The sequence below is a fragment of the Centroberyx gerrardi genome, chromosome 12, assembly GCF_048128805.1.
Source record: "Centroberyx gerrardi isolate f3 chromosome 12, fCenGer3.hap1.cur.20231027, whole genome shotgun sequence".
Taxonomy (NCBI): Eukaryota; Metazoa; Chordata; class Actinopteri; order Beryciformes; family Berycidae; genus Centroberyx; species Centroberyx gerrardi.
The window spans coordinates 15,320,400-15,335,509 of record NC_136008.1 but is presented as its reverse complement, the minus strand read 5'-3'; the positions used below and the strand labels follow the sequence as shown (position 1 = coordinate 15,335,509).

At 43.7% G+C, this 15,110-nt stretch overlaps 2 protein-coding genes across 5 annotated transcripts in view; both read left to right on the top strand.

The window, feature by feature from the left end:
• nbeal2 (neurobeachin-like 2) overlaps positions 1 to 2,297 on the top strand; it is a 38,097-nt gene extending 35,800 nt beyond the window's left edge. For all 4 annotated transcript variants that reach the window (XM_071915889.2, XM_071915887.2, XM_071915886.2 and 1 more), the window contains one exon: positions 55 to 2,297. In XM_071915889.2, coding sequence (XP_071771990.2) covers positions 55 to 162 — 108 coding nt within the window. In that variant the 3' untranslated portion in view covers positions 163 to 2,297. The remainder of the gene's footprint in view (positions 1 to 54) is intronic.
• A 2,475-nt stretch (positions 2,298 to 4,772) lies between these two features.
• Positions 4,773 to 14,378, top strand: nradd (neurotrophin receptor associated death domain). The gene is made up of 6 exons (XM_071915896.2): positions 4,773 to 5,223; positions 10,009 to 10,141; positions 10,348 to 10,713; positions 11,800 to 12,022; positions 12,455 to 12,597; positions 12,755 to 14,378. Exons 1-6 carry the CDS (start codon positions 5,185 to 5,187, stop codon positions 13,066 to 13,068), a joined length of 1,218 nt encoding a protein of 405 aa, XP_071771997.1. The 5' UTR covers positions 4,773 to 5,184; the 3' UTR covers positions 13,069 to 14,378.
• Positions 14,379 to 15,110: the final 732 nt, after the last annotated feature.

Genomic DNA, 15,110 nt, shown 5'->3' with positions numbered 1-15,110 from the left:
TCAGTGTTAGTGTCTCAGAAGTGAAGTTCAACATGTTTTTCCTCCTCGTCTCAGGTGCGCTCAGGACAGTTCTCCCGCCGCCTGTGGCGCTCCACACGTCGCATCTCCCAGGTGTCCGCAGGTGAAACCGAGTACAATCCCACTGAGAACGCTGGCAAATGAGATGGACCTATATACTGCAATGGTGGAAGAATCCAAGGACTCTGTAGGTTGCAGAAAGATGGCACCGCCAAGATGCTCGCTAGACTCAACAAGGCCTTCAGCCTCCTCAACAAGCTGGGAAATCATTCTCAGCCACCGATCTCTCTGAGAGAGCAACTATACACTGAGCACTTTTTTTTCTTCTTAAGGGATTCAATATTTTAATGCATTTTTCAGTAACAGTTTTGTACTCTGTTTTTAATCAGCATCATTCCAAAGAGTGGCCTTGTTTTGTGGATGGAGAAGAGTTCAGTCTTTATGGTTGTGAACTGCTGTGTGACAATATATGGAGTGAGTCACATTTCAGGGGCGTTGACTCACTCTGGTGCAGCCACAGCCTCAGACACAGCACAGACTCAGAGAGAGTAATGCTGTGAACTCCCATGCTCCCTATTCCTGACTCCTTCCTTATCAGAGGAACAGCCTGCCTTTCCTGTCGGTTGATTGTTCCAAAGCCGCTGTTTGGCAATGGCACCTTTTTAAAACTCCTTGAAACTTGAAAACTAAATGTTGCTCGAGATTTCCATATTGCAATACTGGTGAATACCACAAGAGGGTTGGCTCTGTCTGTGTACATGTATGAGTGGAAGACACAGGGTTTAATTGTTCACTACTAGTGAACCAGCGCTGTGTTATTATCATTAGTGGTTAAAATCAGGATTTGCTGATCCGTGGTCAGTACCCAGGGAGATCCTTGCACCAGAAAACAGTGTATATTTCTGCATTCCTTAGACCCTAAGCAATGTTAAACTGTTACAATTAAAGCAATAATTGCTTTAATGGTCAAGTATGTGAAATACATTCACTTTTTATCACATGATTGTGGAGCTTGGATGCAGTGAAACTCGAGAGAAGCCTTCTATTGCCTTAAAGAATGGAGAAAAGGCCATCGTTTTACAAATACATAGTTGCTTCTATAATAGTTTTGTTACTACTCTACTCACCATATTACTATATCCCTGTTTTATTTGATCTGAAAAGTGCCTTTTGCTTGTATCTTGAGCCATGTACAAACACTGAATTCCAGTCATCTATTTGTTCCCTTGCACCAGCTCTGTTTAAGATCACTGTTTATCAGATGTGTTGCTGGTGATCTGGTTTTAACACCGTATTGTACTATAACTCAGATGTGGTTGAGATAAGATGTTGTCTTGCCTGTATGTTGTTAATTAACTGAGTAAGCTGTTGGTTGGATGCACATACTTGCCTGTACTTGTATCGTATTATTTCTGAAGCACTGAAAACGTTTGAGGAGACGATGACTGTGAAACACATGAGCAGAAAGTCTCTGAGTGAGCGGAGGAATTTACTTCCTGCCAGCTCCTCTGCTGTGGTTGGAGCAAGTTAGTTGTTATGCACTGTCATGATGGGAGAGACACAAAGGGAACTGTTTGGGCAAATGCAATAGCAACAAAATGGTGCACACATACAAACTACCAAGTCTTTGTAAGTGATGCTTAGGATAACTTTAAGTAGAAAACATGCATAAAAACAACAGTTAAAACGTTGATTACTTACCATTTATTTGCTGTGCACCCTGGAAAAGTCACACACCCATTTGGGTTCTATAAAATCACGTTATTCAAATCATCTGACTGTAACTGTCTTATTAAGCGGGTGTGTCTGAGACAGTGTGCATACATGTAAAAGACTGTTTGCATAAGCAGCTGTTCAAGTACATATTTGATATACAAATGACTCGGTTTGCTCATTTGCATACTGATATCTGTTTATGTAACACTGTCTTGGTTTGCTCTAAATGTTATGAATGTAATATGTCACTGAACTATGCAGCAACGCTCAGAGCCTTTGATCTCGTCAGTGGAGCTCATAACGCAGGCCTTTCCCTCTGGATATCACACAGCTCAGTCCTTTACCACAGACTAGGTAACTTCTGTTGTATACATGCTGTATATATACTGATATAAACTGTCAAGTGTCCTCATTTAGACCCTTCTTAATCCTACAGAAGCCTTAAGTTAAGGCCAGCACTGCCTTGAATTTGGACCTGTTCCACCTCTTTTTAACCACTAGCATTTAGCATTTCTATTGTTCTTTGAAGGTGTTTGAAAATACACTTGCTTTTTAAAAATCAAGCAGCCTGCATTCTTTGTAACTTAACCATGACAATGAGAGTCATGTGATACCATTCATTTGTTTGCCGGTATGTCTGTCTATCTCTCTATCTGTCCACTTATCTGCCTGTGTATCTGTCTGTCTGTCTTTTGAACAAAGTGTGCAGTTGCATTCATAATGTTAGTGCTCTGAGAAGGCTCTTCAGACACTTCATTGAAATTGCCCTAATAAGGCCAAAATTGTGACGCGGACTCCGCAGGCTTCGAATCAGCGACCCCTCTTTTCCATGAACCACAACCCATATCCTGAGGATGATTGCCCATTATTGAAAAATGAGCTCTGATTCGCCTGTGAACCGCAGTGGGAAGGAAACTGATACGCTGCCACAACACAGATCCAGCTCCTCTACTGTAATCCCGGGCTTGCATGTGTCTGTGATGTTAACCCTATTAGAGTTGAAAAGGTCACAGTGAGCAACGGCGCATTTACTTAAAGAGGAGACTTTGATCTCCTGGTGGGCCGAACATCCTGTCAGCCTCCCCATAAACACCTCCAGGGGTACAATTCACTGTGTCATGGAGGAAAGGGCCGGGGGAGGTGGGGGTGATAAAACCGGCCTGTAGACCCCCAGTCAATACAAGCCAGAATAAGGGAAGTGGAGCAGGAGGGGTGGGGGGGTGGGGGGGGGGGGGAGAGAGGGATACAGTAACTGCTCTGCCTCTGATGTGGCCCCGCTGACAATGGTGGGAGGGGTTGACACCTCGCTCTCGGTTATTGCCGGCATCTCCCTCTGACCTCTCCGGACCCCAGGGCAGGCGAACGGGGCTGATGGGAGGGGACGGCTATCGGGAATTCCCGCAATTTCTGTGTTGTCCGAGTTGTTCCTGCCAAGAACCACAACAACCCGCAAACAGTCCTCCTTCAATGACCCCAGCCCTCCCCCTTCCCCCCTCTGGTCCTCTTTCCCCATTTCTCCTTGGCCCGAGGATGAGAAGATCATGTTTTTTTTTTATGGTTGCCTTACTCTGCGCTGCTAGTTCTCACCCCTGTATGAGGAGCCGCTGGATGTAATGTCCACAGTTAAAGAGTCTGTATTGTTCCTTCAGGTGTTGACAAGTAAAGAAGACACTTTGTGTGAAGGGAACTGTTTAGGGTCTGGCTGCAACTGAACTTTTATCATTTGTTTGATTATGCCATAGCCATTTGTTCCAGCAAATGACAATTAATCCTTATAATGTATTTTTTTTAACAAAACTGAGGAAAATTGACATCATCATCATCATCAAATAGACCGTGCTGTTGTGTGTGTATAAGAGAGAGAGAGAGAGAGAGAGAGAGACAGAAAGAGAAAGATCTCATTGTGTGACTGCAGCATGGCAACATAGAGTTTATCAGAGCCAGAACAGGCTCTGTCTTAGACTGTCCTTTCTGTCTCCTCTCATCTCTCAGTAGTCTTTGAAGTGCAAGTAGTATTGTGTCTGAGAGATCTCTCCATTTGTTTTCCTCTGAAGTCTCCAGACCCCCTGTGATGCATTCTCTAGAATTTACAAGGTGTGTAATTCACCCTGTGTTGGTTTTCTAATCTTTTGAATTGCTGAGATCAAACATGAACTCCAAGAGCATCTCCTCTGATTCACGTCGCGTCTTTTCTCTCTGATAACAGCTGATCACAGTTGTGTTTAGTGTGGCCCTGTATGTGTTGTATCAGGGGTCGTCAAAGGTTTTCATGTCACAGACCCCCAAATAGACACACATTAGAATCTTGGACCCCCATTTTATCCCATGGACCCCCATATTAAAAAAACCCAAAAAACTTTTGTTCTTGTTGATTCAGTATTGAAATATGTATAATAATAGTGATGCAGGGAAACTGTCATCACTATGTTGTTAGACATCACTACATTTATTATTATACACAGAACTATGATTACAAAAGCCACTTCTTATACATTCTCTAACTGGGGTAATTTCTAGTGAATTAAATTATAGAGAAATTAAACTATTCCTAATTTTACATGGGGACCCCTAGAACCCCCTGAAGAACCCCTGGAGGTCCCAGGACCCCGCTTTGGGAACCACTGCAATACAACAGACCACATACCAGTTAGTATTGGATAACAGCTTTTCATTACAAATGCCATATTTGCAGTTAATTAACACAATATCACCTCTATGTATTTCAGACATGTGATACTTTATTTATCCCCGGGGATATGTGGTACCAGCTAGTCTGTCGCCATTATTATATTTAGACTACGGGGTGACATAAATGCCAACCATTCGACCAAGTAATAAAATGTCACAGTTTATTTACTACAATGTATCGAGGCACAGTTCTGTGTCTTATTATTGTTACCAATACCAGCACGTCGCAGGGATGCAGCCAATCATAAAGCCACTTGAAAGGCAGAGGAGGTGGGAGGAGAAAAGGCCCAGGAGAGCTCGCAGGACCTCGGAGCTACTTGGGCTCATCTGTTTCAAAGCTGCGGAGGGAGGAGGCGTGCATCCTGCAAGCTGAGGCAGAAGAAACTTTTTGTTCACTTAGATCAGTAGGGAATGCACGAAAGAAGCAGATGCGTGAGCCGTTACTGGGAAAAACTCGCGGATTGTAGGAAAGCTACTTTCTTCAGAGTAAAAAAAAGAAGATTTATTGGACTAGACTGAACCGTCCCGTCAGCAGAACCAGCACATTCTCCGACAAGTTTTTTTTTTTTTTTTTTTTTTTGGTCCGAGTTGTGTAGATTACGCTGATTTCTCTCCATGGACTGGAAGTTTTGAAGAGGCCTTTCTATGCGATTTACTTTTTTGGGGGTGTAGAGGAAAATAGCCCCTGTACGTACTGGAAGCGCACTGCACGAACCAAGACCTGACCGCTCGAAGTCAAGGAGGATTTGGGAGACTGAAGACATGAGTCCGTTTATGATCTGCACACTTCTTCTGTTAAAAGTAAGCATCACTGAGTTACTGCATTACTAACATACACACGTTTTCTCTATTTCTTATTTCACATATTTCAAATTCTGATCACAGTACACGCCATTGTAGCCACGCAATTGGCTGAAAATCAGGGTCTACTGTTATTTTACTTTTGTTTTACTTGCAAAAGGAACACTTGGGAATAGTATACTTACTTATTATACTAGAATTATATAATTCTAGTTATTAATTATACTTTAATAAACTTACAAGTGGTCCAGTTAAGTCAAAAGAAGTTCAAATATACCTTAGTACACTTTTAGTAGCCTATTTGTATGAGAACCTCAAGTAGCCTATACTAAAAGTATACAGATATAAACTATAAGTAGGAGTACACTTTTATAAACACAAATCTGGGCCAAGTAGTCCCAGCAAGTAATAAAATAGTACACTTAAAAGTAAACTAATTGTTTAGTTAGTACACCTTCTTACAGTAAAAAATACACTTCAAGTTTAAGACTTTTTTGTAATTATCTCAATTATCAGTGGAGGAAGTGAAACCCCTCATCAGAAAAGTCTTTATTTTACATTCTCTCCTGACTGAAATAAGAGTGAAATCAAAGTAATCCTCATTCCTGGAATCTCCCTAAAGGGCCCCTGGGGGTCCCTGGGCCCCAGTTTAAGAACCACTGCTGTAGAGAAAAGGCAAGTTGTAGTGGCTCTATTAAACAAGACAAGACCATCATTTATTTTGTAGCATACGAAACTGTTTGAAATTGCTGCTCAAAGACATATCTTAGACTGTGGCCTACTTACACCTACCCAGATCAGACACATGGGCTGTTGTAGACCTCCATGCTGTCAAAACATCCTGAAAATATCCTTTCAGCTTGTAGTTATTTCATGTATTAACAAGGAAAGGCAGGTAATTGTGTAATTAGTTTACATTTTTCCATCAATACAATCAAGTTAATTTTATACCGCAACCATGTGGAGTGGCTAAGTGTGAGGTGAAAAACAAAAGAACATCAGAGAAGACAAACCTAAAACACAGGGAGACACAATTAACATAGATTATACACCTATGCAGTAATAACTAATGTCTTTGATGGCCACATTGTAGTTTCAAAAGCGTTTGATAGCATATTATTAAGTGAAGCTAAGTGTGAAAAGAAGCCCCTGCCTCCACAGTTGCAGACAACAATTTGACACTCATCTCCCTCAAAAGCCCATGGGGCTTGTAGTCCTGTCTGGACACGCTCTCATGAGTCAAACCTCTTCTACTAGATCAAAGCATTTAGATAAACTTCAGCCCTAAAAAAGATGTGTATCTGTATAATATAAAAGGGTATAATATCACCACGCTTTCTTAATGAATTATAAGCTGCACTATTCTCCTGTATTTTGCAAAACACTTCACTATCAATTTCCATGTTTCTTCAGCCTTACCCTCATACTGGTAAGATGACTTATTATTTGCACACTACAACGGTTTTGTCATAACTTGCAGGATGTTTTAGTTTAGTTCATTGTAGTTTGTTAAGTGAGTGTACTCCTCAAGCTGGCCTACTGTTACTGTTAGCAACTCCCAGTTTACTGTAGATGTTGCCACATTCATTGCTCACGGCAGTTCCTGGTAAAAATGTGGCATAGTTTTAAGTATTGCTGGGGTCTGGATATCCGGAGCGAAGCAATTATCATTTTCTCCCAGTTTGTGGTGGGATGGGGGGTGGAGCGTGGGGGGTAGTTTTGTAACGCAGTCATTTGAATTTCCATTTAACAGTAAAGCAGATTTCTTTGGGGGGCAGACTACAGGACCATTTTCAACTTTTAACCGCTGCTCTGCTCTTGGACGAGGCAGCTGAACATCAGCAGATTCACAAAAATGATCACTCCATGTTATCTCATTTAATTTACAGGAGGGAGGATTATAAAGTAGAGTGCACACATCCTGCCTGAAAAAAGAAGATCAATGCCCTTTTTAATTTATCCCTCAGGAAGATGCAAAGAAAATCATCTAACATAAGATTAGCGGTGGCTGTTTTAGAAATGGCGATGCTCCCTGTATGCTAATGACAGTAATCAGTGCAGATGGGATGTGCAGGTTAGACAGCTTTCTCTCTGCCTAGGGAACCTACAGCTTTTGTGGGCACATGGGCCTAGAGTCCGCACACAGACAGAGAGAGAGAGTCCTGCTGGCCTTGTGTGCTTATCATCACTCAGACTAGATTTACTGTGGAAACTGCCGGCTGCTGCTCACTCCAGCCCACACCCACACATCATATCAAAAGTGCTCTCACTTCAAAAAGGCACAGGAATTGCTTCAGGCACAGTGAGGGCTGAAAAGAGGTGTGTGTGTGTGTGTGTGTGTGTGTGTGTGTGTGCGTGTGTGTGTGTGTGATGACTGAGTGACTGTGACAGCCGTAGAGTTGAGAGCCCCATTGAAAGCGGTGCTACTTGGTGGTCCCTCTGTTCTCACTAGGGAATCCCTTTAGATTGCAGCTCCTTACCTAAACGGAGGGAGCAACTGCAGCCCCCGTCCCTCTATCTGTCCGCCCCGAAGGGACCAGATAAGATCTGAGTCACTGTTCTCAATAGCAGTGATTCTTAATGATTTTGGTGCCTCAGCAAAATAAGCATGCTTGAAACTATGACACAAAGCATGTATGATACTACAGGAACACCAGCAAATAAAATGAGCAGCTGGACTTAACCTACATTGTAACTTAGAGGGTAAAGCCTATATAATGATTCTAAACTCATTAAGTAGAATTTGAGTTAAATAAATAAAATAATTGTACATGACACACAAACACAACTTGTTTATTTTTAATATAAATATTTGTGCTTTGTAAGGGACTATGATGAGCTTTTGGTGTAAAAAACACTTAATAAATGATTTCATACTCTTGTTTACTTTCATGTCCTTTGGAATTATACAGTGTAAATCAGCCTAATTCTTTACAGTGTTAAATGCAGTGAATATATGATTGGATGCTGAAATATTTCACACACCAATAAACATTAACTGCTCAATGGCACACATACTGTATAGTGCCATTCCTTGTTCCCTTAGTCATTACGCTCCTGAGTGGGTCACTGCTCCCACTCTTTTCCAGTGGGACATGGACTAAATATTTAATTTTATATTGGGGCCCAGTGGGTGAAATGCCAAGCCAGCAAGTTGGCCCTCCAACCCGGCTTGGAGAGCTCGACCAGCCCAGACTCACACCGGGCTGTGTGAAATGACAGAGGGCCTGGCTGGAGATAAAAATAAAAACAGCCCCGCTGCCACCAAATATTTATCAAAGTATGGATTGAGGGCTAAGAGGTTAGCTAGTGTTAGCGGTGGAGCTCCATCTGTCATATGGAGCGGGCCAGCCAGAGTTAGCCAGATGCCTTTCTGCTCCAGGTTATTATGGTCCAGGCTCGGTCACAGTCTGCCAACTCCAAGCATCCTACTGGTTACTGCCTGCTGGAACCTACCGCCCCGTCACCCTAATACCTCTGATCTGGGTTCTGTGGCGGGTGTTCAGATATCATCTGGCTCCTCTGTAAGTGCTGCAGTAAAACTGGCTGTTGTTGTTGGAATGAGGCAAGCCCCCTTTGAAAGCTGTTTCCCCTGTAGTATCAGCATGGTGGAAAGATTTCACTGTTTTGTGACTGGGGGCATGGCATGGCGTGGTGTATGTGTGTGTGTGTGTGTTTCTGGTGGGCTTTTTGTTGGAGGCTCTGCAGGTTCACACACGCTGCCTGTATTCCTTGGCAGACTTCAGAGACAAAGAGAGACATCAGTGGGTTGTTTAGCTGTTACTTTTCCCCTTTGTAGGAGGTTAGTTGTTAGACATCTGTTTGCTCTTGTCAGCCCTCGGGCGCAGTCGGCCAATCTCCCTTAAATGTGTGCATGTTTAAGATGCCGTTGTTTAGAGCCTGGAGAAGGGGAGGGAGCGCCGTACTGACCTTCATAGACACACCTGCAGGGCTGGGAGACTTCAAAGGCCCCTCTCACCCAAACAGACACTCACATGCTGGGCAGCCCCGGCTAACTGACACCCTCGCCTGGGGCTGGAACTGTCTCCTTTATATTACCTCCCCCTCTCTTTCTGATGACAAGGAATACACACACATACACACACACAGACACACACACCCACTGTACGCAGACACAGTTACACACTGTCATTCACACTGATTTGGAATGAGTGGGAGGGAGGAAGCTCTTTTTACTTCTTCCTTCCTCCTCTTCTCTGAGTGTTTTCCTTCACCCCTTTATGTCTTATTCTTTCCACTGGTCTAAAGCCATCTGATTAAAGCCAGCCACTCCTGTTAGGCACCAACCCTGCTGTACAAGCCCTTAGGAATGTCTGATCTATCCCTCATGTCTTAACTCAAACTGGGCTCTCCATTACCCACTGCAGATAAGGCCTCGGAGCACTTTCAGGGTGAAAACTGAGGCAGATTAAAAGATAAAAAGGCCATTTTCAGTACACCCGCTCCCCTCGTTCTCCGATGGCACGGGAGTGGGATGTGTGTGATTTCCTTCCCACATGTGGTCCAAGGCAGAAAAGTTCCTGAACAAAGCAAAACCTACTCTCGCGTTTTTCTTGTGTGCTGTACTGTGTTAAAAACTTAAGTAGAGTTAAATTTGAAGATCTAATAATTGTAGATTGAAAATAAAGGACGTTGATCCTAAAATGGTCCAACTTACAACTTACAGTAAATGTTTTCTAGTCTTCTTCTATGTCCGAAAAGAGAATGCAAAAGTTGTCGTCGTTTTTTTGAACCGACTAACTGTGTTGGTGTCCATCTACATAGGTTGCTCTCGGAGACGCCTGTGCCAGCAGCCAGTTCACAGAATCGGGACAGTGTTGCAGTCTGTGTCCTGCAGGCTTTGGAGTGGAGGTAGAATGTGGGAAAGAGGACACCAAGTGCACGCCATGCCCAAAGGGTAAGTAATTATAATGTGAAGTTACTGTACCGATATAGAGTATGTTATACCTGCCTTATCATTATGTCTGTCATCTGCCTTTCACTGAACTTTACTTTCCAAGAGGCTGGAAGGTTTTAGACTTTATTTAGACTGATATTTGTAAGCGAGTCACGGATGCCATCTTCAGAGAGACACCGGCACTGATTTTGTAATCTGTTTCCCAGGAACATTTTCCCCGTCTGAAGGCCTCTCCCCCTGCCTTCCCTGTGCCCGCTGCCCAGCTGGTATCCCTGAGCTGGCCTCCTGCTCTGCCACCCAGGACACGACCTGCGACTGCGGCGAAGACTTCTACCTTTGGCGGCAGGGTGAAAGCTCAGGGGGTCTGTGCGCCATTTGCTCCGTGTGTAGCCGCGGCGAGGGTGTTACCCGGCCATGTGACCCCCAGGGAAACACGCAGTGCCAAGTCTGCGGCCCGGGAACCTTCTCTGAGGAGCGCAGGCACACCAAACCCTGCCAGATCTGCTCCCAGTGCTCCGACAGTGAGGTGGAGATCCGAGCCTGCCAGCCCAACTCCGACTCTCTCTGCATGGGTGAGTTGTACACAGAGAGTGGGGCAGATTAAAAAAGACGAGGGAGGGTTGGATTGAAGGATTGAACATACTCTACCAGTCAAAAGCTTTTTACTATTTTCCACATTTTAGATTAATAGTAAAGACATCAAAACTATGAAATAACACAACTTCAATTATGAAGTGACCGAAAAAGTGTTAAACAAATCAAAACGATCTTATATTTTAGATTCTTTAAAGTAGCCGCCCTTTGCCTTGATGGAGAGGCAAAGGCTTTGGAAAGAAATTCATACACAGGCAACAACTTCACTGTTTATATTTGTCTAAAAAACAAATGTCAAGCATTTAAGCATAAGCCTTTAGATCAAAATGGCTTTAAGATAATGAAAAACATAGCACATTCAATCAGGTGTGTCTAAATATTTGACTGGTAGTGTACATGGGATTTTGTAAAGACCATATGCAGGGGAAGGCAGCAATAGCGAAAGATTAAAAAAGAGGAGAGAGCGCTAGAAGGAGGGGGGACGGAGAGCGGGAGGGAGAATGCTAGGACATGTGTTCAACACCTGCATCCACACCTCATCTGAACACTCAGCAACACTCCAAGCCTGGAAACATGAGCAGTGAGAAAACAGCCCACTTAAGTGCTGTAGTCCAATTGGTACGAGCTTGACAGGTCTTTAAGCTAACTGCCCCCGCAACCCGAGGGCCGAGGGAGGCTGCCGACCCCGACAACGAGTCGGCTCGCTCCCAAACGGCCCTGCTCGCTCTCCAGGAGTAAGGTCATCTGTACACACGCAGGGGCCGCATGTCACGACCCCCTGACCCCGCAGAGGTCAGCGCAGTACCCAGGAGTGTTTGATCCCAAAATAGGCAGGCCATGAGGCTGGAAGCAGGGGCAGGGCCGGGTTTCAAAACCCCAGGGGATCTGGATGACTGATCCTTACATCAGGCGCACAGGCTTCTGTGGGATTATTTCTGGCCATAATTTACGCCGTCCAAATATGTTCATGATGTGCATCTGTGCCTATGTATTGATACTGTTCCTGACGTACCTCTCTCTCCCTCTCTCTCTCTCTCCCTCTCTCTCTCTCTCAATCTCAATAGATAAGAAGCTGCACATCCTGTCTCGTCCCTCTGAGTCTGATGGTCCTCGTGAAACTCCTCGCTGGCCGGGCGTGGAGGGGGACGAGGAAGGGAAGACCAGTCCCGCCCCTGGAACGCCCAGGTTAACTCCGCAGGAAGAGGGCGGCAGCAGCAACATTCTGGCCTACGTGTCTATTCTGGCTGCGGTGGTGCTGGGTCTGCTTCTCTATGTCGCTTATAAGTGGTGAGTGGTGACCAGGGACGCCCCTCGCCCTTTTGGGGGGCCTAAAGCATGACTAATTATGAGACAGTTATTTAATTTTAATTTGGGAACAATAATTAAAGAATATTACACACATGTGATCTGAAAATCACAAATCACAATCTAGTATGACACCAGACTTTAACAGAAAAACAGTTAGACAGTTATGGTTTGATTCCTTCATCATGTTTGGATGAAAGATAATTTCTTTTTCGTTCAATACAAACAATAGCTATGTGACTAGAACTGACTTCATGGTGTTGACGAGGTCCAGATGAATACACCCTATTGTGTAATTGACATCTTTGGCGAAGACTTTGTTCTGACTTTGCTTCCTTTCTGATTTTTTGCTGGGATGAAAAACAGTTCACTGTTCGTAGTTTAGCTGACAGTGTTTTCCCCTGTTCTGCTCAGTTGGACATCATGTAAACAGAAGAAGGCTCTGTCCAAGGCCCGAGCGGCTGAGCTGGGAACATCTCCAGAGGGAGAGAAGCTCCACAGTGACAGCGGTGTTTTTCTGGACTCTCACAGCCTACAGGACAGCCAGCCCAGCAAAGGTATGGTAGAAAGCTGTTCTGATGTTTAAAACCAACTCTACACACTAGACATCAGCATAACCTGGACTTTTGAGAAGTCTTGAAAAGATCCTAATGTCTTGCTATTTCTTGATGATGCCAAACAGTGACTGACCGCTGATCTTTTGTGTATCCACAGGTAGTAAGAGGGATAGCAAGCAGGACAGTCGTCTGTACGTCAATCTGGCCCCCCACAGACAGGAAGAGGTGGAGCGCCTCCTGCAGGAGGGCGGGGGCAGGGGCTGGAGGCAGCTGGGAGGGGTGCTGGGCTACGAGCCTGAACAGCTGGACCTGTTTGGGCGTGGAGAGGCTCCGGCTCACACGCTGCTCTCCAACTGGGCCCAACAGGAGGGCTCCTCTCTGGGACTGCTGTGCTCTGCGCTGGCCCGCATTGAGAGGCCTGATGTGGCAACCGTCCTTACCTGCCCCACGCAGGGGGTTTCTGTGGTCTGAGAGCCGCTCGGCCGAACCTATGAGACTAACAGACTAAAGAGAGGAAGCCGAAACAACACCCAACTCCCACTGGAATAACTCGGGAGGCACTCTGACATCAACACCTCTGTGACTTTTGAACGCTGCCACCGTTCCTGATTCCTTTATTGGAGTCCTCCACACTTTTTACAAAGAGAATGAAAAATGTACATTTCCTATGACGCTTTCCTGTGCCCCAATTTATATCACCATTTCAGTTGGCATGGAGTCAACTGATTGAAAGTATCTTCTGCGATGTGTGTAAGTGGATTGGCTATCTCTGCAGTGCATATCACCACTCATCTGGGAAAATTATCAGACTGAATCTCATTTTTTCAACCTATCGCTCCCACCACTAAGTGGCATAAGGGGCACCATTCTCCATTTTTTGTTAAACCTCAAAGAAAAAACATTCACCAATACAGGATCTGACATAATCAACCCTTGTTCAATTAAACCTGGCCAGAGCTGCACCTTTCTATACCTGAAATGATTATATCTACACTGACCTACACCACATCTACATAAAAGATACAGTATAGTAGAATGCAGGGAAACGTCTTCTGAATTGTTCCTATGATGCTTGTGGTTGCTACTTTCTTTATGAGAGCAGATGTCATCTAATGCGTAGACTACTCACTCTAGATTTTGTAAACTTGTCCTGATTTCTTTTCTTTTGTTCTGCTGCAGCCACTAAGTAGCTCAAGGCCTTGGTATTTATTTGCATTGAAGATATATTACGCACCAGTGATGTTCCCAGCTCAGGCACAGGACGTGGAAATGGAGCGTTCTGTGGAATATGAAAACATCTTTCTTAGCTCTTCCCGATAATCATTGATATGATTGTAAATATCTTAAATATTGATTTGTTTTTTGATAGTCGTGAATTAAAGCAAAATCATTTATGAATTGTGAAGACTGAAGAAAAGGAATGAAAATGAATCTATTTACTTCTCACAAATTAACACACTTTCAGAATTCACATGGCTCAATTTTTTGGACACCTTTTTTCATCTGTTAGACCCAGATGAAATCCAAAGACATTGTAAGATCAACGCTTGCATCAAATTTCCCTCCTTGCTTTTGTATTTATTTCCGCACCATTTCAACACTCAAAACAAAAAAAAAATCTATGGGAACCATGGAAGTTACCTGTGTTGTGTAACAGTTACGCTATGAGAAGGCTTCAGATGGGTTGACCATTATTTTTTTAATGCCAGTCACATATGGTTTTGTCTATATTCCTTGATGTGTTTTTGTAAGATTTTATTTCATTTAATAAATAACTTTGACAACCAGTCATGTGCATTTATCTTGTTATAAAAGAAAGACTTGATGACTTGATGCTCCCAAATCTGCATAGAACAACATGCAGGTTTCTGTATGTATACTGTAGATAATAAGTAAATGTTAAACTGATCATAATGTGTGTATAGTCTTGAACAAACCTCATCAATTTGATATCTAAAGGTTTATAATATTGGGATGTGTCATATTATTCATTGGTCCTGAGTCATTAGCAGCTCAGCATCAAATTTCACACTGCCTATATAATTTAGATAGGCAGTGTGAGTTGTGTGTCTCAGTAGTTAAAGCAACGCAAATGAAAATTTTTTCTCCAAGTGTCAGTTGTGTTTCTAACTTGCGAGGAATTTTGATAACGACATTGTTCCTGAATTGGACCACAAGCGCAGTCCTATGAGACATGGCTGTTACTCAGAGCAAAATATAAAAACCACTTGATGGATTGCACAGTGAGGAAGTTTGGACTTACTTGGCATATCCCATTCCTTATCAAGGGTTTTAGTGTATAAGAACATTTCCTATCCCAAGCCCTAGGGGAAATCAGTTAAGAGGTATTTAATGGTTTGAGGGTGAACGTAAAATAATAGCTCCATCCAAAATATTCTGCAAGTTTCTTCTTTCTCTCTGAGACGCGATCTGATTCCAGCTCCCCCTCTGCTCCGCTCTGAGCCGAAATCTGTTAATGATCTCTTTGCCTTCAGTTCTAAGTGGGAGCAGGC